This window comes from Meles meles, chromosome 2 (assembly GCF_922984935.1).
Source record: "Meles meles chromosome 2, mMelMel3.1 paternal haplotype, whole genome shotgun sequence".
NCBI lineage: Eukaryota > Metazoa > Chordata > Mammalia > Carnivora > Mustelidae > Meles > Meles meles.
In genome coordinates this window covers 194,404,490-194,428,498 of record NC_060067.1, presented here as the reverse complement: position 1 = coordinate 194,428,498, position 24,009 = coordinate 194,404,490, and the positions used below count along the sequence as shown (strand labels likewise).

Here is a 24,009-nt window from a genome sequence, read left to right as displayed (position 1 = left end):
TTCCTCTCTCTTTTTCTATATTAAAAAAAACCAAGACTTTTATAGAATTTTGTCAACTTAATTACCATGCCTTGAGACCATTTTTAGATCTACCTACATATACTTATATATACTCTTATATATAATCCATGTAAAAGATGCATCTATAAAAATAAAATCAAGCTTTAGAAAAAAAACCAAGCTTCACAAAAATTTTCCAAAAGCAGATATATGTGTATGTACACATGTATATATTGTATGAGATAATTGTGATACTAATGTTTTCTCCTTCACTATTTTGTTTCGAAAATAAAATGATCAAAACCCAGCATTAAACCTTTGTGCTAGCGCCCCTCCGAAGAAGAAACTATATTGACTTAACATGGCGCGCACACTTAGAAACATAACGTATATGTTTTGTGCTTTGCGATAGATTTGATGTTCTAGTTTAATGCCTAACGTCACATGTTGACAATCTTACTTCAGGCTCCCAAGTATTATACCCATATGTCAGAATGTCTTCTTACCTTATTGGAACTTAAGCTGTGGATTCTATCACTAGAGTAGCTGTGCGGGATTGGAGGGTCGGGGTAATCGTCAGCACCTGCGGTTGGATTCTTCTTGACAACTTCTACATAGGAAACAGGGAAGATGCCTTGTCTGCTGGTTCCTGGAATTTTACCTTCATACCAGTTTTGATCAACTCTTTTAAGAAGAATAACTCTATCTCCCTGTAATGAATATTAGGAAAATGCGTTATAAATAGAGACGTGATAACAACAACAAAAAGGTGTAATTGTCGGGGCACCTGGGTGGCTCAGTGGGTTAAGCCGCTGCCTTCGGCTCAGGTCATGATCTCAGGGTCCTGGGATCGAGCCCCACGTTGGGTTCTCTACTCAGCAGGGAGCCTGCATCCCCCTCTCTCTCTGCCTGCCTCTCTACTTGTGATCTCTCTCTCTCTCTGTCAAATAAATAAATAAAACCTTTAAAAAAAAAAGGGATTGGGAGAGGGGGAGCGGGCTATGGACATTGGGGAGGGGAGGCGAACCATAAGAGACTATGGACTCTGAAAAACAACCTGAGGGTTTTGAAGGGTCAGGGGTGGGAGGTTGGGGGAACAGGTGGTGGGTAATGGGGAGGGCACGTTTTGCATGGAGCACTGGGTGTTGTGCAAAAAGAATGAATACTGTTACGCTGAAAAAATAAATAAAATGGAAAAAAAAAAGGTGTAATTGTCAAGCTTGTCTGATAAACAGTAGTTTTCCGTTTGGGAAAAGTTGGATACCCCTAGTTATTGTTGTTGTTTGTTTGTTTTTGTGAGGAGAACACAAATAAACTGAGTTCACTCCCAAATCACAGATCATCCACATACAGGCAATTTCATCATTTGTTCATGACATGAGAATCTCCCCTAGGGATGCCTGGTTAATGGGAATGGGCTTATACATGTTCTTACACTGGTACCATGTGAAGGACCTGCATCCATTTCCTTGAAAAGCAGAATAGTAAAAAAAAAAAAAAAGGCAGCATAGTTTAACGGGAAAATCTCACTGACAGTAGCGTGATCCTATCACTGACGAATTCAAGGGAATGACCTCCTGCAGGAAGTTCAGCTCAGAGCGCTCTGCCAGCGTGTCTGAAACGGGCTGCAGAAATCAACCTCTGGAAGGGATGACGTTGAAGGGCACACTGTCTTCCTCGATCTACTCATGGGAAATAGCAGCAGAGAGTATGGCTAGCAGGACGGGGCAAAGATGTCCCCTCCACAATCTCTAGCTGTGGCCGGGGCGGACCTCCACCTGCTTTGCGTTAAGATGGTGTAGCAACGCTGTCCATTCTCGCTGGATGGGGACAAGGCCAAGGTGGTCATTAGACATTTTCACAGAACCCCTGGCTTTGGCAATAATAGAACTTTCTATGGTTACCATTGCTGCTACTGGCAGGGATCGTGCCAATGCCACACAACTCAGCTGAAATTTCGACTTGAAACCATGCGTGGCCCTGAAATAAACAGGCACAGTGTGGTTAAATGGCAGTAACTCCTCAGCTGCGTCCAGCAGGTGGTACGGAAGTCTGGGCTGCTGATGGGGCTGGGGAGGACAGAGTCAAAGCTTCAGCGAAGTAGGGAGACCTCCTTCAGGGGACGCTGAAGGCGCAAGTCTTCCTAGAGCCTGTCCCACACTGGCACTAGGCTGGACACACTGAAGAAAAGCGAATCTCCCTACTCTTAAAATCTGGACTGATTTTTCTCAGTCACACCGCACTGTGGCTAGGCTGCTACGGGAGCTATAAATCGCATCGGTAGAAGCTTCTCTGTTACTAGGAAACAGAAGCTGGTTGGGTTCGTGCAAAGCTGTGTTGCAGGCTGGAGGGAGGGGACAAGAATCCATTGGACCAGGGCAAAGAGGGGAGAATGGGAGGAGGCTCTGCCAGGATAAGAACAGTGGGGCTTCCCTTCCTTGCTCCTGGCTAAGGACTGCCTTGACGGGCAATGAGGTTCTAGAACCACCGTGCGGGTGGCTCTCCAGCCCGTCCTCTGTGCAGACCTGTGCTTGCTGCCAGCACATGAACATGACGGCTAAGCTTCACAGAACGAAAGTCGTTCATGTGTTCTTTCTTCACTGCTAAAGTTGCTTCAAGTCAAGGGGCTCTTTCCGACATTATTCAGAAGTTGCTAGTGGAATTTGGGTCGGTCCTGAGGCCCAGAGGGTGCTGATCAAGGCAGGAGCACTGCGCAAATGACTCCTCTGAAACGCTCTGGCGCGAGAAGTACCTGCATTATGCGCGGACCATTCTTTGATGCCAAGATAAAATTAAATGTTGGAACAGTATTTTTGAAAAAAAAATTTGAATAATAAAGCAGCAGGGCAACAATATTTTGAGGTGCATGAAAGTGTTCTCTTCCTTTTGATGTTTCCACAGAGAGATGTCCAGGAGATTCAGCCCCCAGCACCCCTCAGAGAGGAGCGTGCCCTGCTAAGCCCGGGAGGGAAGGTCGATCTGAGAAGCTTTGTGTCCTGCAGGGGACCTCATCTGGAAGGACACAGGAGCCTGGGTAACATCGCCTCGGGGTGGTCTAATAGAGTCCTTTATAGCACGTGGGGGAAGCACAAAAATGTCTAAGAAAAAGGTAACCTATTTTAGTTTTGAAAATAAGAGCCTTTCAAAAGGCGCTGTTGAAGAAAACAGCTGGGGTACCTTTCTCAGCGATAGCTCCACATTTGTATCAGCGCTGAAATTATATTTGGCCAAAGCTTCTCCGATTTCTCCAGGCTGCGCCGGCGGAGGGGGTCTCGCAGGCTGGGCTTTTTCGGGAGGTATGAGTTTCTGTGAAGGAAAACAGGGACTTAGTCTTGATCTGTGGTGAGTCTGGAAGCTAGGACCTCAGAAGAGGGAAAGGAAAGGACCTACCTCGACGTAGGAGATTGGGAAAATGCCCACTCTGCCGTGGTGCTCTCCCTCATACCAATTTTGATCTATTTTCCTGAGGATGTAGACAGTATCTCCTTTCTTAAATGACAGCTCCCTGAAAGAGACAGGTTTCAGTGGGTGTTCCCCTGAAGTAGAGCAATGACTGTTGAGATCAACACTCTCACTCGATTGGCATTTGGCTGAGAAATATACTGTCCCTATTAAATAATCTGCCGAAGCCCAGTTACGTAAGGATTTTCCTTGCAAACTCTTAGAATTAATTCACTGATCACATTACAACGTCAGAAGTGATTTCAGAAGAGAACAAATGTAAGCATCACATTGGATATAAATCACGGGCAGATGCCTGTGAGATTTAAAGGCAGGGACAGGCGACTGCTGTGTTATCATGAGTTTATCGTGGAGGAGCGGTGAAGTTTGGTATAATGGTCGATGAGGTCTGCACTGATTTCATTTGTCCTGAAGCCGGTCAGCTACTTAGCAGGGTAACTGACGTCTCTCTTCCTGTCTCCTTTTGATGTGCTAAAGCTTACAATAAGGAAAATCAATATTTAGCTGTGGCACAGAAGGACCATCACCAGAAAATTGTTATTTATGAGTCCTTGAAGCTGGGTGTCAGGCATTTGAGTGGAATGTTTTGAAGAAGCTTGTATTTTGTGTAAAGAGAAAGATCTTTTGTTCTTTAGTGGAGCACAGGGAGAAACATGTTTTGAGAGTAAAGACATACACAAATTGCTTGTTGCCTACTTTGTACCTTTTTAAAAAAGATTTATTTATTTACTGGAGAAAGAGAGTGCACAGGAGGCTGCGGGGGGCGTTTTGGGGGGGGGAGAGGCAGAGAAGCAGACTCCCCACTGAGCACAGAGCCTGGATGTGGGGCTCAGTCCCAGGGCCCTGAGATAATCAACAGACTGAGTCACCCAGGCACCTCTAGATCTTTTTTTTTTTTAATTTTATTTATTTGATATCTACAGAGAGAGCACAAGCAGGGGGAGTGGCAGGCAGAAGGAGAGGGAGAAGCAGGCTTCTTGCTCAGCAAGAAGCCTGACACAGTGCTCGATCCCACAACCCCGGGACCATGACCTGAGCTGAAGGCGGACGCTTAACTGACTGAGCCACACATGGTGCCCTTGTTTTTAAAAAATAAAAATATTTTCAAGATGCTAACTATGGTTTTCCATCTGGGCTCTTTCAAAGAAGAAGCTTATTTACCTGCTTTTTCCTAAGCCGGTAAATGTGGATAATGTAATTTTAAGTTCTAAAGACATTCATTATTTTGGAGAATTCACGTCTGCCCGCTCACCCTCGCTGTGTCTGGTTTTCACGGCTTCGTTACCCAGGGAATTGTGTCTGTTGTTTTGTCTCCATAATTATGTTTTGTCGGAGGACACTTACTTCCCATCTTTTCCCAAGAGCCCCACTTTCCTAGACATCAGCCTTCCCACTCTCGGATCTTCTGCATTGTTTCATTCAGAATGTGGAGTTGGGTCGTTTATTGATGCCGAATAGATAAAGAAGAGACAGGTAGATGTCAGATGTAGAATATTTCTTATTGATTTTAAGAATTAATTGGAAAAAAAGATGTTGCATATTAAAAGAATGATTGAGCAATTGGAAGTGCTAAAATATTCACATTGAAAGTACAGGGGCACCTGAGTGGCTCAGTGGGTTAAGCTACCTGCGGCTCTACCTTCGGCTCAGGTCATGATCTCAGGGTCCTGGGATCCAGCCCTGCATCGGGCTCTCTGCTCAGCAGCGATCCTGCTTCTCTGTCTCTCTCTCTCTCTCTCTCTGCCTGCCTCTCTGCCTACTTATGATCTTTGTCTATCAAATAAATAAATAAAATCTTAAAAAAAAATAGAAAGTGCCTTAAATTTTCAGTAACCCTAAAGACAAAGGAGACTCACAGAGCCTCACTGTAGTACTTCCCTGTTTTATGAAGTGCCTGATGTAGGAAACAAAAAGCAAAATATTTAATGTTTACAGTCCAACAGCTTTGTTAGTACCAGGTGTGTTTTGTTTCTGGAAAGGAGACTAGGAAGCTTAGCCTTTTGTTTTTAAATGTCAATTAGAGAAAACTAACTTTTTCTTTTCAATGTGAAAAGAAATCTTTTCTATTTTTAAAGGTTTGTACTTAAAATTTTGAAGGCTTCTAGACAAAGGACAGAAATCTCACTTAACAGTTTTCAAAACTGTGTCTCTCTCATCTCGGACCTAGATTTTCTGAGCCCCATTATGGTAAAGGTTGCTTCCTCCCTCCCCTAAACCTTTTGAATTGCGGCCATTGACAACCTTTGGAAATGACTTTTTATCTCTTTTTCCTATTTTACAGTTGAGAGATTACATTGGGTGAGTTACTGAGCTGCATTTTTGTTAAATTAAACATTTTGCATTAGGGAAAGGAAAAATAGCTTTTAAAACCTACTTATTTAAAACAGTTACATCTATCGGTCTCTTGTTTATAAGATGTTAGGCACGAAAAGCACTCACATCTAGCTCTTAATTAAGAGCATTTCCAGGACATTCAGTTCTTCTGAGGGTGCAAGCCTTTTAAAGCTGCACGAGTCATCCATAACCTCGATTTTTGAGTCAAATAGGGCTACTACACCGGGGACTGACTGCTCTTTACATTTCCTGAGAACGGAACCAGAGGAATATGGCTAAGCAGCCATCAGACCAGCTTACTTATGGTATGTGGGAAACGTTTTTTGTTTCTGTTTTTGTTCTTTTACAAAAAATATGGGTTGGCTTCCATGGGTGGTTATTGGATCGACTTCTCTGAAGGCTTATGCAAATTTGATTTTGTAGGCGTCAAAAGATTTTCGTGAAAGGTGGGGGTGGCGTAGACAACCATTCAGAAAGGCTGTGCTATTTGCCAGCCCTGAACCTTTGCTAACTCAGAGCTTCTGCAATGAGGACAGGGCCTTGGAGGATGGCGTAAGGCTTGGCACTTGAAGCAAACAAAATCCAGCGACACAATTAACACCCCAAACACTTCCCTCAGCACTGTACATCATCTTTCTCCCAAAGCCTGTTTTTTATTAAGCTTTCTTAAAAAGCTGAGGGCCCTGGGTGGATACCTTTCCTGTGTTATGTGCCCCGTCATTCCTCAGGGTTTCATACATTCTGGTTGCTTGTCACAAGGAAGAAATGAAATTTACATGTTCTAAGTCATTATTTTGTAAAATTGGCATGTATCATGCAAATCGCCACCCCACATCCAAAGAGCACCCCACATCCAAAGTCATAGCTACTAGAGTGTAGTACAAACAAAGCAGATGTTACTTATGTCATCAAAAAAAAAAAAAAAGGGTAGGGGGCACCTGGGTGGCTCAGTGGGTTAAATAAGCCTCTGCCTTCAGCTCAGGTCATGATCTCAGGGTCCTGGGATCAAGCCCCACAACGGGAGCTCTGCTCAGCAGGGAGCCTGCTTCCTCCCCTCTCTCTGCCTGCCTCTCTGCCTACTTGTGATCTCTGTCTGTCAAATAAATAAATAAAAATGTTTTAAAAAAAAAGGGTAGGTAAGCTTTTCTTCAGGATTTTTTTGAACACTAGTTTTAAGCCATCTTAATTTCTAGATAGCATTTTCCTATTTAGTTCATTCACCATCTCAGCAGTATTACCCAAGTCTAAGTGATTCTATTTTTTGTATGTCTTATGGCAGAGACAGTTTCTAGAACTATTAATTGATTAATATATATTAATATACATTTTATGAATAAATATTTTATTATAAATATTCAGTCTAAACAACACAGGATAATTTAATGCCAATATACAACGGTTTCAATATCTTGAATTCTAATGGAGATCAGAGTTTCTGAAATCAGGTCTATACACATGGGCCACGACAGATCTGGAAGGCTCCTTCCTTATTTAAGCCTCTGCCCATCTGATAAACAAGTTCCTAAGTACGAACGGCAAAAAAAAAAAAAAAAAATACTGCCCCATGGGAGTAGGAAAACACCAACATCAAAAGACCAGAGGCGAAAATTTTGCTCAGAATCTCAACATTGAAGTGTTAAGACATGGATTTTTGACTATGGGAATCTTCGTACACTGTTCTACTCTTCTACCCCACAAACTATCCTGGATATGGCTGGATAAATAAATGTTATCAAATTCTCTCAGTTAGTGTTGAATCACCAACATTTTCCTTTTATTTCATTCTTGACACAAAAATTCTAGAAACAAAGATTCTTAATATCACTTTGTTTTCCTATCCTTTTGAACTCATGGTGCTCTAACACGTTTAGTGACATTTAAAACTCAATGTTTGTCAGTTAAACTTCAGAGGAAAATAAAATCAATCCCATCCCAGTTAATCGTGAAGGAAACGCTAATTACAGCCAACTGCTCAATTGGAACTTAGACCTTATTTGTAATACATCTCATTGCAATATTTATTTCTTAAATATTACTGAAGTATTTAAGCCACCCTAAGTTGTATAATGCAACACTTATCTTACTTACTTAGATGTCTGAGCTTTAAAATCATAAACAGCTTTTGCAGGCAATTTCTGAAACGGAAGGTAAACAATTAGCACTCACTTACAATTTGGATTTTTTTTTTCAAGAAAGTAATTTCATGTGAATCAAAGGGAAATGAAATCACAAAGAATGATGAAACATATGTAAATCCTTTCTGCAATTTATCAGTCAACCAATTAGTCCTTCATTTAGGTATTCAAGCAATAACAGGAACATAGTAGATGAATTTTTCATCATAACCATCGCATATCATATTTCATCTTAGAACTAAGGAAGATGAATGCTGGAATAGGGCTCTGCCAAAGGTTCTGTCCCAGTGACGAATCTGGCTTTTCCCAGGATAATGCTGAGGGTTAGTTGCTCTAGGTTCTATGTATCGACATAACTCCTTCAGAATCATAATCAAAAGACTGGGAAGAGTCATGAAGGAAACCATCATCCCCTTTACTAAACAATTATCAACATTGTAGCAAAGAAATGTTAGCCCAGTTATCTATCACTGGGAAGCTAGTTAGTGGCCCAAAGCACAGGCTGGGTCATCTTGAGCACACGGTAAACCAGCCTTTTGGTCATGATAAGACGTGGTACACACTCTCCTTCAATCACCCTGTTCCCCACAGCTAGCCATTCCAGATCTTCCTTCTCCACTTCCCAGTAATCCCCCCTCCCCACTCTCTTTCCTCATGATTCTGTGAGCTTTAGGCAACCTGGAACATTCCTGACTTCCCTGAGATCCCACAGGCGCTAGACTATAGGACACACAGTCTAGTGATTCCCCTGGAATGACTGCCAGTCCGAGACCTGCTTTCAGCTGCCATCAAACAGCTCCAAGATAACATGCACCAGAGCTCGGGCCCTGAACTAGGGCCGAGGACAAAGAGCTAGTTGGTAGGCCGTTCCTGGGAGCCTCAATTTTTCAGAGATGTTCTCCAATAAAAGCGGCCAGCAAAAATCGTTATGTCCAATTTGTATGTCTTTGCAACACTGATGACCTAGGGCTCTCCCCTGCATCAGTGGGGACATTTGTTCAGGGAAATCTCCTTCCTCTGTGGGGCCAGCCAGCTTGAGACTCTCGCAGAGCTCCGTTGTTCATGGATGGGTGTCAGTTCAAGACTCAGAGAAGCCTCACAGCTGCCAAGTGCTTTGCCAAATACGCTGCAGAAAAAGGACTCAAGTAGCACTAAACACACTACCTCTTTTTCCGGAGTTCCTCTTCTTTCCCGCGGTGCGCTTCTCCCCAGGTCAGTCATGGTGGATGCGTAACTTCTAGGGGACTCATGGTCTGTGGGAGAGGACGGGGCCCGAGTGAGTATCCACTTAATTAAAAGTTGACCCTTTTTGCCATTTTCCTGGTGGCAACTATTTTCTCCTTCAGATTTAGAGAGACACCACAATGGAAGACATGGGTATAAAACTCATAGGTCATTACAGAGTTGCGAGAAAAGACACAAAACCAGCACATTTCAAAAGGGACAAATATCTGAGGTGGCAGAACTGTTCTAATCACACACATTATTGTTACATTGTTGATGTATTTATACTGCAGCAGTTGGTGTAGACAATTCGTAGTCGTGGGGATTTCCCATCTCAAAGACTTAATACTTTCTATGCCTTCTGCCTCCAATTTATAATTACTCTGTGGGACTGGTAGAAGATGGACAATTTGAAAATAGCAACAGTTTACAAAAACTAAAACATTTTGTGGAACAATTTAAGAATGCAGTAATGAAAAAGAAAAAAAAAAGTACAGCGATGGCAGAACTATGGATGTGTCCCTTCCCCCAGCCCTTCTTGTTAACCCCCCGCCTCGTTAAATCTAAGGTGTTAATTCTAAGATGTCATTTAAAGGGTTAAAAAGTTTGTATCTTTTGCCTTCACTTTTGCTCAAGTACCTTATCAGAAACTATTTTTTATTCCGAGAAACAAAGGAATAAAAATTCTCTAAACAGATAGTATCGTATTGGTTGCCAAACTGCTTATGAAATACTGAATTGTTTCTGTTCACCTTAAAACAAAGTATAAATAATTATATGACAAAATTATGATTACAAGTATCTCTTAAATGGTCTAATACTTCATACATTGATACGTAGAAATGTGACTAGAGGCTAAAAGTACCCCAGTAATCTCTGTTAACCAGTATACCTGGGTCAAAATTAGTAAATTCTTTCTCTTAGCCTTTAATAAATTTAGTTATATTGGTTAACAAGAAGCTTTAAAAGTAAAATAAATACAGCCATAAAGGAATTTAAAATGCCAGTTCATAAAAGGAAAGCATTGTTTAAAGATTTTAACTGCTTTGACTATAAGGAAGAATTGTCTGCTTAAAAGCAGGTGGGATATCAGTTACGTGACAACATAAGGATAAAGGTCTGACTCTCTATTAGTTGTGAATTCCAGAGTCTTTAGGTTTAATAAGGTAGCATGGCCACAAATACTTCAGTAAAACGTAATTGGTTATTTTCAAGAATGAGAGAGGATTATGTGCCATTTATTTTCCGTTTAAAATCATATACTTTTATGATCATAGAGCTCTCATACCGATCATTAAATTGTAAATTACTTTTGCTAATCCTTGGAATATAAACTATTTTTCAACTGGGCTAAACAAAGTTGGAAAGTAAGTATTTTATTTCATTAAATGCTTTTCAAAGCTCCCTCAAATCATGTTTCAATAATGTACTCTACCTGTGCATAAAATTTAGAAGGGATTATTATTATTGATTTACTTTTTAAAAAAAGATTCTATTTATTTATTTGACAGAGAGAGATCACAAGTAGGCAGAGAGGCAGGCAGAGGGAGGGAGAGGGAAGCAGGCTCCCTTTTGAGCAGAAAGCCTGATGCGGGACTCGATCCCAGGACCCTGAGATCATGACCTGAGCCGAAGGCAGCGGCTTAACCCACTGAGCCACCCAGGCATCCTATTATTGATGTACTTAACTCAATAACTGGAATTGCCCAATATTGGGAAAAGGTAGCTAATTAATTAAAAACTTAAATTATGACATCTCAATCTCAATCAGTGAAAATTTCAAACTGTAGGCTTGATTTAAAAAATTTTAGTTTATTATTTTTGAAGCATGTTATATAGTATAAATGAAAGCAAAGATCAACGCTAATAAAATAAACAAATGTACAATGGCAGTTAACAACTGAGCCGCGCATACTGCATTAATATGAAATTTGATTTTTTTTACTATAGAGATTATATTCTAGACTATAAAATCTGAATTACTAGGAGTTTGAATCTCTTTTCTCCTACCTACTCCCTAAATGACTTTGGTCAAATCTCACCTTCCCTGGGTCTCAACTGTAAAACAATGCTTATAATGACACCTATCACCTAGGTTCAGGCCAGTGTAAATTAGATAACGTTTGTAAAGCACTTTGCAGTGTCCCGTGCATAGAAGACTGTTGATAATCCAAATTTCAGCATGGAATATTCTTTCCAGCTTCTTAAAATTTACGTAGTAAACTGATGTACTTTAAGAATTAACCAAAAGAATTGTATAAAGATTGTATGAAAATGTCAAAACACCCCCCCCAAATCTCAAAAAGGTCCTCTGCATTTGCACTGTTATTTGTCTTTGTGTTGCCACTTCAAGGTGATAATCCATCCATGACAATGGACCTGGGGGCGACCTTTAACCTACATGGTCTAATTCAAATGTCGATATAAGATTCTTTCAGCAGAAATAGAAAACAAACAAATTAAGATATGGAAAGGCAGAGAAAATGAAATACACTGAGTGATGGAGATGAGATTTCTGTATATATAGCTTAAAGATGCATTCACAAAAATTTTATCCCATTATGTTCTTTAAATGAAGAAAGTCGTTAAACAAATCTATTCTTTTCTCATGGACCATCAATTGCTACATGACATACTTCAATTTTGCTTCCTGAGTGTTTTGATGTAGTATCTTTACATTGCATGTAAGCAAATTATTTATTGAGTGAATATAACTTTATAAAGTTAACGTAAATCAAGGAAAAAGCTATTTGTTAACTTACTGGTATTGATTCACTTCACCACAAAAAAGGAGTTGTCAGTCTCTTAAGGATACTGATACTCAATCATGGTCTCTGTCTTGGAGTCCTCTTAAATTGGTAAAATAAGTTTAATTTGATGTTTTGATATAAGTGGTTGCAGCCCTAACATTAAGCTACGAGATGGTTTTCCCTTTTGATATTGAATGAGTAAATTTTTGTGAATTAGTGATCACTTTAAGCCACACATGGAGCCCGGATATCACACGGGCAAATGAGACGATCTAGTAAGACCCGTTTGCACAACAAGCATTTGCTTCAAAAAACACATAACGATGCCAGGTGGTCTCGCGGCTTAGGAATGATGAGATGTAGCAATGGAAGGTGAGAGAGCTGGATGGCGGGTGTCTGAACCACAAGGAAAAAGAAAGAAAATCTCATCCACCTTGGAGACTCCGCGCACTCTCATGGTCTTGGTGACGGTAGTTGGCGGTGGTGGTGTCCGCGTCTTGGAAAGAGGCACTGTGAGGCATTCTCCCACAATCATTCTGGTACAAGGGACGATGAATAGCACCGTCTTGAGGCAGTGGGGGGAAAGGCTGGTGCATGGGGCTCCTTCTCAGAGCTCGAAGTGACGAGTTCCTCTCGGGGATATCCGGCAGAAGCTCACTGATGAGACGGTGCAGGATACTGTTGTCCGGCAGACTTCCCCTTCTCTTTTCGGCTTTAATCTGGTCACAAATGTCTTTAAGGGCAGAGTCCAGAGCCTCAAATACAGAAGCTTTGCATTTTGCCTTTTCAGTCTGTTTTTTGGGCGTCGAATTTTTTTTCCTCCGGAAAGGCACGGGACTGACCAGAAATGCAAGCTTAGAGAGCCCAGGGTCCATTTCTTGTCTTCTGGGCTCTTCGGCATTCTCGTGTTTGGCTCTTTCGTGTTTCAGCATCGTGGTGAACCGGGTGTAGGAGGCCGGGCATCTGCCTTTGCAGGAGCTGATCAGGTGTCGGTGATGGTGATGGTGGTGATGGTGGTGATGGTGGCTGGACCCGTAGAAGCTTTCAGAGGACGTGAAAGAAAAGTGATCGAAGTCGCTCTCGCTGCAGAAGGACGATCCTTCGACATGAATGTAATCGCTGTGGTCAGACACGACGCCGTCCTGGTCGCTATCGGAGAACTCCACGTGCGCTCTGGGCTGCTCGTCACTGGTGACCTCGATATGAATCGGTACCAGGGCTTGGGGTTCGTAGCTCCGCTGCCTATGCGAAGCGTGTCTGCTCTGACCTTCTTCCTCCAGCAAAGACTCAATGGAAAATCGTCTCTTGGGACATAAACCGTTTTGTTGAGCCTCTAGGCTAATGGGAGATAACATTTCATCCCCTAAATTGGGCATGGACTTGGACTTTTGAATCAGCTTTTCAAATTCAGAAATGCGGGTGGGGACCATGTCCCTGGGCACCTCCTCGGTGGAGGACTGGCTCCATCCGTGCAGCAAGCCCTTGTGCTGCTGCTCCTTCTCGTACTGCATTATCCTCGACTTGACGGAGCAGATCACCTCGGACGCCATCAAATCCTTGCGGTTAATGCGATGCATTTTCCTGTACATTTTGAGGAACCCTGGGGCGTTGTGGGCTGACCTGTGCCGGAGCCTTGACCTGCCATTACTCCGACCCTCCTGGATGTAGGGGGAGGCCCACGCTATAGGGCAGCTGTCCTTGGAGTCCTCTTCACATAACAGAGAACCCATACTCTCTGACTTGGTTTTGGGGTCGGGGAAGCTATCGCAGTCGTCGTTTAGGAGATCGTCACAGCTGCGGGATTTGATTTTGGGGGACACCGTTTCCTCAGTGCTGCTCCAGACCTCTGCGTTCTGTCGGGCCATCTGCCAGCCATTCTTGAAAGTAATGGCCCTCTGTGAGTCACGAGGGACATCCAAATGCTGTCTGTAAGCGTTACAGTAATCTAACTCATTGGAGGGGTTGCCGTTGAGCCCTGAGTAACTGTAAAGGGATGGACATACATCATCCCCACCTTTTAATCCAGGGCAGCGTGGTGGAAGAGAGACATTTGGAGAAGTTAAAAGGTTCACAAAGAGGAGAGCGTGTCACTTAGCAACAGACAGCACAGCAAAGAGAAAGAAGTTAGCATGGTTTGATCTAGACACCGATTGTTAAACATGTAGCTTCAACTCTAGAGAAAAAAAGCCAGATTCTAAAGCAAGGTAATACTTTCTCAATGAAGGTCGCTTTGCAGATATGAGCGTCAACAAAACCCTGTATAAAAGGCAATGTAGCAAATCTACCTATTTTTATGGTGTTCATACATCTTTCCGCAAACACGGCGAACCTCGAAAGCTAATCCATAGCATGACTGCGTAGTCATTTCAAGTTTGAACAATTAAGACCCAAAGTGCTACCGATTTAATCAACTTAATAGGGTCAGGATTTGAGTCTCATTTGATTCATAATGACCGAGAATAGGAGTAATTTATAAATTTGCTTTTAAATACCAGTCTCATAACTGTAGCAAATAATTTTTCATGGGCGTTAGATGCAAACAAGTGTAATACAAATTTTCTAAAATTGCAAAACCAAGATGTTGTGCACTGTTGCTGCTACCATGTTTCCAAGAAAAAAAACACAAGTGGAACCTCTTTAAATAAATGAATTTACCTCTTTAATTGCTCCACTTTTAACCTCTTTTGAGGCAGGTTCTTATAAGGTAACGGGATAGAATATAAAACTTCCTTCAGAGGTAAACAAATCTTGCTTTTTTCCAGGGAGGTTTTTTTTTTTTTTTTTAAATAATATGCAATTTGGTAATAGAGAGCTAAAACTGACCTCAATTTAGAAGATGTTTGGAAAGACTCTTTTGCTGTGCCGAGTTCACTAATAAACAAAAGGCCAAAGCACATCTAATGGGAAATTTCCTTCTTAGCAGGGAACCTCATGAAGGAAAATATCGGTATTGATTCCTGCCTTACAATCTTACCCACATTTTTCCAAAGCAGATTAGCACATTGAGTAGATACGTAATATCTGGGAAAGGAAGTTGACTTAACACTCTCTGGGATAAAAACAATTATCTAAATTAATCAGAATCCTTTTAACTTTTGGGTGCTATCCAAGTGTAATGAATCAGTAGTGTTTCATGACTTATTTATTTTCTTAAGGCATTCATTTGCATAAACGAGTAGAATCTGATCCAAGCATCTCAGTGAATTTGATGAAAGGTGTCATGAGAGGGGCTCACTCCTTCTGAACGTTCCGGATAATATGCACGGTTTTACTGGGAAGATGGCTAGTGCCTGCCACCCACCCAGAGTCCAGTCGTCCAGACCTGCCTGTCTTCTGCCCATAGACCAGCTACCGCTTAGCTTTAATCACCACATGGCAACACTTTTAGTGCTTACGTTTTATAAGTGTAACTGAGTCTGTGCTGTATCATGGAAACCTCTGTCAGAGCTCAAGTTCGTCACACACTTCAAATTCCTTTGGTGTTTTGTTTCAAGCCTAGGAGACTGGAGGAGATTGTGGGGCCCCAAATGTGTTATGGCCTCAGATACTTGCAGACACCAGTTCAAGCCTCAGTCTCCATCTTGGGAATGTTCTGGTTAGTTAGCCCAGCAATAATGCACTGAATGGTCTTTCAGAGACCTGGAGGAGAGGCTTGCCCTATCTTAACATGGCTCACCAAATTTCCGGAGAGGAGACAGGCCATATGGAAAAATGACTTGGTGTTATCTCAATTTTCTAAATACGGCTTGAAACCAGTTAGTTCTTACTGGTGGAATGTTCTGAATCAACACCATGTTCCATGCAGAACACAGATATTCTACTGTCTATATAAATGTTCACCAAAATATAAAACAGATTTCTAAAGAAATAACTTTAATCAGTCAGACACATTTTTATCTAGAACTAAATAAAAAAAACCCCCTCAAATCAAAGTGTTTTAGGCAACAATGTTCTTGGTTGCTACTTCTAATTCCTATTCTAGAAATGTGATTAACTTTGTTAGCTGTAGTAACACTAGAACATTTTTGACCATACGCAATTATTTATAAATGTAATCTTTTAATAGCCTGACAGTAAGTTAGATCCTTCGAATCCGTTCAAGAAAAACCCACAAATGGATTATTTGGAGGAAGAAAGCATGATTAGGCTAGATGGAGCCATCAAATGGCCCACCAGCTTGACCTAGTCTGTGTAAAAAAAGATAAATTATTGTTTTGAAACCAAATTGTAGTCAAGATGCTGTATTTAAATGCTAACTCTCTCTGAATGGTTATCTTGGACCAGCCCTCGCACAGGACCCTCGGTTAAAGTTAAGCTAGTAAATTGCTTACATGTCAATCTATGATCGCTCACCTTTTGCTCTTGAGGGGGAAGAAGGAGAAGAACTGATGAAAGACTTTGTCACGGGGCCGCCGGATCCCGGGAGGTCTGCTCGCCCGGGGCTGGTCCTGCTCGCACTTTGATCCAAGCCCCTGGGCTGCCCCACCGCAGGCTCGCTCTTCCTCCTTTTCCTAAAGTCACTGGCCATGCTCGCAGAACTAAAAGAAGGAATTGGCTTGGTTTAGGCTGGCGTTGGAGGAAGTCCCCCTGTGACTCAGAAGGACTGATGGAAAGTGTTGGCGACAGGGTTAGGGTTCCCTCTCTTCCCCCAAACAGCAGTTTTAAGAATGCATTCCTTGCGACTCAACACTATTTCTTTACAATCCTCTCTTTAAAAAAGATTCATAGACTGTATTTTTTTTTAAGAGAAGTTTTAGGTTTACAGAAAAATCGATTGGAAAGTACAGAGAGTTCTCCTAAGCTCCCTTTCCTCATGCACACACTTTCTCCCATCGTGACATTGTCTGTTCCTGTGATGCGTTTGTGACAGCTGATGAGCCATCCTGACTCATTATTACTAAATGTAATTAAAGTCCGTAGTTTATGTTAAGGCTGTTTCCCACTGGAGTTCCTGATTTTAAGATTTCTCTGTGTCTTTTGGCGGCGTGATAGCTCATTTCTCTTTATTGCTGAAAACTGTTCCTTCATATGGATGCACAAATTTTATCTCAACTCACCTACCGGACAGTATTCTGGTCGTGTCAAGTTTTGGCAGTTATGAATAAAGCTGTTATAAACATCCATGTGCTGGTTTTTTTGGTGTGTGTGTGGATATACGTTTATAATCATGTTTTATTTTTATTTTTATTTTTTTGAAGGTACTGACCTTAAGTATGTTTATTTTTTTGCATATTTTTATTATTAATACAAAAGGTATGATTTGTTTCAGGAGTACAGGTCTGTGATTCATCAGTCTTCTACAATATGAAACAAAGTCCATCATCTAGTCACCCCATCCCCCCCGACCCCTCCCCTCCGGCAACCCTCAGTTTGTTTCCTGAGATGAAGAGTCTCTTATGGCTTGTCTGCCTCTCTGGTTTCCTGTTTCATTTTTTCCTCTCTTTCCCTATGATCCTCTGCCTTGTTTCTTGGAATATAATCATGTTTTGAAATTTAAAAAACTCCTTTTAGTGCAAAATGTTGTGACTGACAATTCAGTGTTGTGATTCGTGCCACGTATCTTTTCTCTCTAAAGAAGAGTTCCCACAACATGTCACAGGGGAGGAAAAGACTCTGAAAAGGAAGACATCTGGTGAGACAAATTTCTCTTACCTCACGGTTTCCCTACCGCTTGTTGTTGATGGTACGATGTGGCTGAGAGTTTGTATTAATCACCATTGCTATTGAACTGTGTATGAATTTCTGCAGTGCTATGAAGTAAGTGTGATATTTAAAGCCAACCATCAGAACTTATCTTGGCAGACTTCTAGAACAGTTAGGACTAGTGGTTCCAGATTATTCTGGTTCAGTTCTAGTTTGTCTCTGCTCCTTGCCAATGGTGTGAACTTGGTAAGTTATAGGGCCCAATTTTAGCTTAGTCAGAGATAAAGTGGGGAGGATAGCACTTAGCTCATTGTGGTATCTTAAGGATTGAATATGTTTATGTACTTAGAATGTCTAGTATATAATAAGACCCCATTTATTGTAGTAACAATGTTTCTGATTTATGTGGTGAGCATGTAATATATAGAACATAATTTAGAAATTTTCTAGTAATTTGTACATTTTTCAAATGTACTATCATAAGCGTCACCTAATAATATTGAAAATTAGATTTTATAATTCCCATTCAAAGAAAAGAAAACTGAGCTTAGAGGAGACAGGGAAGGGAAGAATTTCTCAGTAAAGGAATCCAGAATTATTTCATTTATTTTTATAAACTTTTGAATATGATCATATGAAATGATGTAAAAACAAAATAAAACAACTTCATAAAGTATGGTGCTCCAAATAATAATGAGTGATAACATAACCTCATTATTATTTTGCTGAGTAGCATTCGTATTAAAAAAGAGATCACTGGTATATAATAATCTGGTTGCATGCTGCAATGACGTTCTTACCTAGTAGGTCTTTCCAGGCTTCTGTCTATAGAGGATTGGTACAAGGAGGCCTGTTAAAATAGAAAAATAGTTCCATGAAAATTTTACCAGGGCAAAATTTCATTTGTCCTTGGACATTAAACTAGGTATCCTAAAAAAGAGTATTATAAAAACTGAGATGAAAAATCCCATTTATCTTGATCATAAAATGTCTTTCAAAGAGAAAACATGTAACCTGATTTCTACTTTCTTCTTTCTACTTTCTCTTTTAATATACCACACTGTATTTCTCTGCCTCACTCAAATTTTCCACAGCCCAAACATTGCCTGGGGGAGAAAAGAAAAGTCGTTAAGCACTCCTTCATATAGGAAATAGACTGAAAATAGAAATTTTCTGCATCAAGGAATGGTTTGATGTTTAAAAAAATATTTGTAATCATCATTCAGCCCTTATACAACATAAACCTTCATTATAATTTTTCCGTCCTGTTGCCTGGTATTCTCTTTAGAATATAACATTTAAGCATAACTTGAGACATCTTTCCTCTGTCAACACAGGCATGGCATTTCAATAATACCACAGAATTTGGTTTGAAATTAAACTAAACTGCCTGGTATTTAAATCAGGGTCAGACTGGCATCTTTCAAAATAGTTAAGTTCAGTGTCGATTTAAAATAAATGATTAATAAACCAAAATGTAACCTTTTTTTTTAAAAAAAGTAGATTTTTAACATTTTCATGAGAACATCAACTCTCAGTTGTCCATGGCTGTAGGAATAAGAAAAATAGGAAAATACAAATTGATACATAATTCCAAATGCTTATTGTACACACCAAATGCTTACTGTACTCAATTCTGAACAGTACAGTGAAATAGATATTAGGCAAAAATATTAGATAAGACTTTTTCACTCTCCACAACCATCTACCAGAATAAACATTGAAATATCTAAGGCAAGAGAGATCTGTATTGAGCTCTTGAGTATTTGAAATGACAATGCAAAATGAATGAAAGTAGTTATGGGGTGATGTCTAGAATGTACAGGTAAATGTATATACAAGTATATATGTGTGATATTATATGTATAATATTATTATATATATTAATAATATTGTGATATTATATATACATTATATATATATATTGTCTTGCTTTGATGGTCAATTATTTATCCCAAACTTTGGTCTGATGAAGAACTGAAATTCTAGCTTGAAAATATGCTTCCCTATGGAAGTTTAAAAATGTCAGCCTAAAAGAGCAGGATTTGACAGATTTTATCTCAAGTTCCCATCCCATAGAAATATTTTACCAGAGTGTTACAAACCCACTTGGTGGGAATTAAACTACACTTTAAAAACTATTTCCATAACTTTATTTTCTACTTATAAATTAGCACCAATTAACCAATTAGAATATTAACATTCTTTATGTAGATTCTTTGGTAAATCAGTCTGACAAGCTCTCTTATGTGTAACTCTAAAATTGGTTCTGTTAATTAATATTTTCATTTAATCCCATCTTACTGAGTGAGAATGGAACCTTGCCCAGAAGCAAACAAAAGCACCTTTCAGCTAGAGAACATCCTCCCTTCCTTCTAGATAGAAAAAGCAAATTCCAATATTTGTAATTCTTAGAAAACATTTAGATTCCTAGGTTCTCAACTAATATAAAATTAGAAGAAAAACATTCTGTCCACTAATCTGATGAATGTACATGATGACTTAGCTTACTGAACTCTGGATTGGACCCTGGAAAGGTGAAAAAAATGAATATTAAATGAGAAGGAAAGCAAACAAGTAAACAAATTATATTCTGGTGTAGAAATATTAATTCTATATGTTTGCGGAAGAGCAACAGCAAATGGCCTCAGAGCCTTGCGGCTTGTGTGGATCACAGCCTTCGTGGACAACCCAACGACAAACCATAGCTAGTTGTCAAGAAGTGTCGATTGAAGAACGTCCTGAGCTGAATCACCCCAGAGTGACCAGTGACTTTGAATGTCCAGCTTGGAATGAGCCTGAACAAAATTGTAATGTGGGATAAAACACAGCCTAGGCAGTGACGGCTCTTGTTGATAAATCAATGGTGTTTTAGATTTAGGCAAAGAAACTACAATGATGCCTCCTTGTGCTGGTTTCCACAATCCAAAATAAACTGAAACCAATTTTGTGATTTTTATGTAAGGTCAAAGGAAAAAGTTCAATATTAAATTGTAAAGAAATAGTAAAAGGTCTAGATAGATGACTAAGAGAGAAACTTGATGATAATTATGTGAATGATATTCATACTGAAATGAAAATCGTCTCCAGAGAAGAGGTAACCTATTTTACCTATTATGATCTACTGAGTTTATATATTACCGTATTTTAACATACCTAAATGAAGTTCATTTTAATACAGTATGGACACTGACTCACTCTGCTAAGTGATCGTATGATTAAACTTTGCTTAAAAGTCCTTAATTGTTCTCCCTTAATGCCAGTTTCTCAGTTTTATGGGTTAGAAGTATGTTATTCCATGGCATACACTAGGCACTTGATAAATGGTAGTTAATGTAATGTGTAATCAATTACAGATTTTACCAGAAATGTTTTACATAAGGATATTGAAGATAGAATCCAGTACCTTATCAGAATATTTTTTTACACTCTGAAACACCATAATGGGAAATTAATATGCTACAGAATCATACAATAGTCCTCAGTTCCAAAGACATAATGGCAAATTAGTTTAACCACCAGCAAAGTGCTTTTTTATGTGACTTTTTTTGCCAATACCATCATATGTAGAATGCAGAGTTAAGTTTCTGCTATCTTTAGCCCAAGAGTTATTGTGTAATGTTAATTATGGGAACTTTTTTCACAAAAATAGTTAACACGGAATAGTATTAAGTAAATAACTTGTTTCTTAAAGTCTTGAATTCTACATACATCTCTTGGACGTGCTAAGAAGTGTGGTAGAAAGGGAATGGCATGGAAGTGAAGGCTTTGAGATCAGTGTTTTATTTTTAACTTGCTGTCATCTGACCTTGTGATCTCGGACATAATTTTAAAAAATCGTTGGGCTCTACTTTTCTTGACTTAAAAATGAGTGAGTTGGACTTGGTAATCTCAAAATTTTCTGCCCATTCTCAATGATCCACCTTAAAAACATCCTAGAACTATCTGACCAACATATCAGAAAAATATCTGACCCGATTGAATTCCAAAGTAAATTCTCGCTCCCTTTGTATGTTGAAATGCCTTTCCTCAGTTGTGAAGGTAACATAACACACAACACAGAATGGCTTGTTATGTTTGATGGTCTTTAGGTTATAAGCCTTTAGAAATGACTGCGATTAATCTAGAATGTTCTTGAGTACTCTGTTTTGCTTTTTATTGAATATATAAATATTTTGATTACTTCTCTGTCTGAGCATGCGCTCTGATGCCCAGTTCAGAATCCCAGATTGAAGCTTCGGGGGGTGGAGATTTCCTGTTGAGACTGTGCCCACAACCACTGTGTGTCTGGAGTACTTTCTGAGGCATCGGTGTCTTCCTACTTTTATTTTCTAGTTGCACATATTTAACTCAGTTAAGACTTTTTGATGACGATAAGTTATTTATTAAGTGTTTTCATATATACTTAGGACCACAGAGAAACCACTGCGTAAAACCAGTTTATATACTCTGCTCCCATTCTAGCTGCTTCTAAGAATTACCACAGGGAGGCTGATGTTTAGCAAAACTATCACTTTTGCTTAGGCCAACTTAGTAAGTCTTAAATCTGCCTTCCAAAATCATTTCATTTTTTTTCTTTGCAGAATTCAGGATAAAAAGCTTTGATTCTGGATTGTTTCTTCCTTTTTCAGACTCTCTTTGACGCAATCAAATAAAATGTGGCATTGCCTGGCATACATTTTTTTAAACCTAGCGGATTGCCGTGAGGATTTTAAAACAGAGACAGCAAACACATTTCATCTCATCTGCCAGTTATAACCCATTACGGTGGCTGCCTGGATGGTAGCATTGAGAACGATTAGTAATGCCTGTCAAGGACGTGGAACTGGGAAATCGGGACATACATCCCATTGCTTGTCAACTTTATTCTTGATTCTAGCTGGTGCTAAAATCCACAAATTGTATTTAGGAAAATGAAAAGACTTACATAAACTTTAAGAATAGGTGGGCCATAAACATGTAATTAAGAACCTAACTGTCATTCTGCACCTCCAAGCGTGATGGCAAAATGGCTCTGTGTAGTCTTTGACCATCTAATCAAAACAGATGTTTGATAAAAGCACTAAGCGTGCACTTTTGATTTTTTTTTTTTTAACTGTCACACTCCTGGATACCAGGACTGTGTTGAATAGTTCAACGGAAATTGACGGCTGGAATGATTCTTCACCTACGTTTCAGAAAGAGCCAACCACAACTTTGGAATGATTAATGTCTAAGCAATGATGCTGGATACGACACAATGATACAAAGACAGATTTTTCCAAAACAGCTTAGACACTGTGGTGAGTTGTTACAACACTGACGGTTCAGAATCACAGTATCAGCTCCTAAGAGAGACATCTGAAAAAGAGAATAATTTGTTTTTACCTCATTGGAAACACCAGAAGAATGATCTTGAACATAGTCCAGAGCCTTTTTAGGGGGCTGGGTGTAGATGCACCACATAAGCAGAAGGTGTAGAGATGGAATGGAGGAGAGTCAATGGCAGCAAGGAATGGACATGTGGAAAAGGTGACAACAGTTAGAAACTGAGTGCTGACAGCGTCAGACACACAAAGAACGCACGAATGGAGCCAAACGGGGGTGGCCTTGGAGGAAGAGTGCAGTGTTCGTAAATATTCTCAAGCACTGGGTAAAATCACTAGTGATGGGATTAGTATATTTATGAACTCATTTGGTCACATCAACATGAGCACTCATGGTCTCTAGCCACAAAAGAAGCCAAGTTGTATTAAAGAAACATTAAAGGCGCTGGTAGAGAGCATGCTGGTGAGTTTCCATGTGGGGCCGAAAATGATTATAGAAAAATGCTGGTAGTTTAGGCTCAGAACAGAAATTCATCTAGTCCCTACAAACCATGTAATCAGTAATATCAATACATATAAAATAAAGCTAGAGGATTTTTTTTCTCTAAAATAAAATGCATTTATATGAATACTTGTAGAAATAAGGGGGAAATGAGAGAAAACGCTTTTCCTATTAGGTATAAAAATTCTAGGAAAAATTCTTTGGTTTATATTCATTTACAGTCACTTTTGATCCAGTTCAATAAGATAAGAAACCTAACCAAGTGTCCTTTGCATTTTAATGGATGACAGGGACAACTATAATCACCCAGTAACCAATAGATGGTCAGTTTATGAGTATATAAATCAGTATTTGATATGGTAAAAGAAAGATCACACTCTCTGATATTCAATAAAGTTCTGTGCAGTGGAATTGTTCTGTTCTTTAAGAAATTAAAATTCAGGAACATCAGTAAGACTTTAAAAAAATACATAAATGACGCCTACCAAAAGTATAGCTATTGGTAGATGGAGATCCCCAATGAAACTTTTAATAAAGGAAATTGTCATTTAGGGCTGGAGTTGACTCTTTATCCCAAGTAGACTAAGCAATTCTCATTAGGCCCACCTTTGGTGGGGGTCTGGGGCCAAGATGTTTCACTAACATGAAACTAG

The 24,009-nt window shown here is 39.7% G+C and overlaps 1 protein-coding gene across 22 annotated transcripts in view; it reads right to left on the bottom strand.

Moving 5' to 3' along the window:
• Window positions 1-24,009, bottom strand: part of SORBS2 (sorbin and SH3 domain containing 2) — a 355,104-nt gene that overhangs the window by 24,472 nt on the left and 306,623 nt on the right. For 13 of the 22 annotated variants that reach the window (XM_045997808.1, XM_045997805.1, XM_045997809.1 and 10 more), the window contains 9 exons: window positions 22,916-22,972; window positions 18,349-18,398; window positions 16,259-16,443; window positions 12,339-13,919; window positions 9,096-9,184; window positions 7,885-7,931; window positions 3,391-3,505; window positions 3,178-3,306; window positions 507-710 (listed from right to left, as the gene is read on the bottom strand). In XM_045997808.1, coding sequence (XP_045853764.1) covers window positions 507-710; window positions 3,178-3,306; window positions 3,391-3,505; window positions 7,885-7,931; window positions 9,096-9,184; window positions 12,339-13,919; window positions 16,259-16,443; window positions 18,349-18,398; window positions 22,916-22,972 — 2,457 coding nt within the window. The remainder of the gene's footprint in view (window positions 1-506; window positions 711-3,177; window positions 3,307-3,390; window positions 3,506-7,884; window positions 7,932-9,095; window positions 9,185-12,338; window positions 13,920-16,258; window positions 16,444-18,348; window positions 18,399-22,915; window positions 22,973-24,009) is intronic. The other 9 variants (XM_045997814.1, XM_045997819.1, XM_045997823.1 and 6 more) reach the window with 3 other exon arrangements.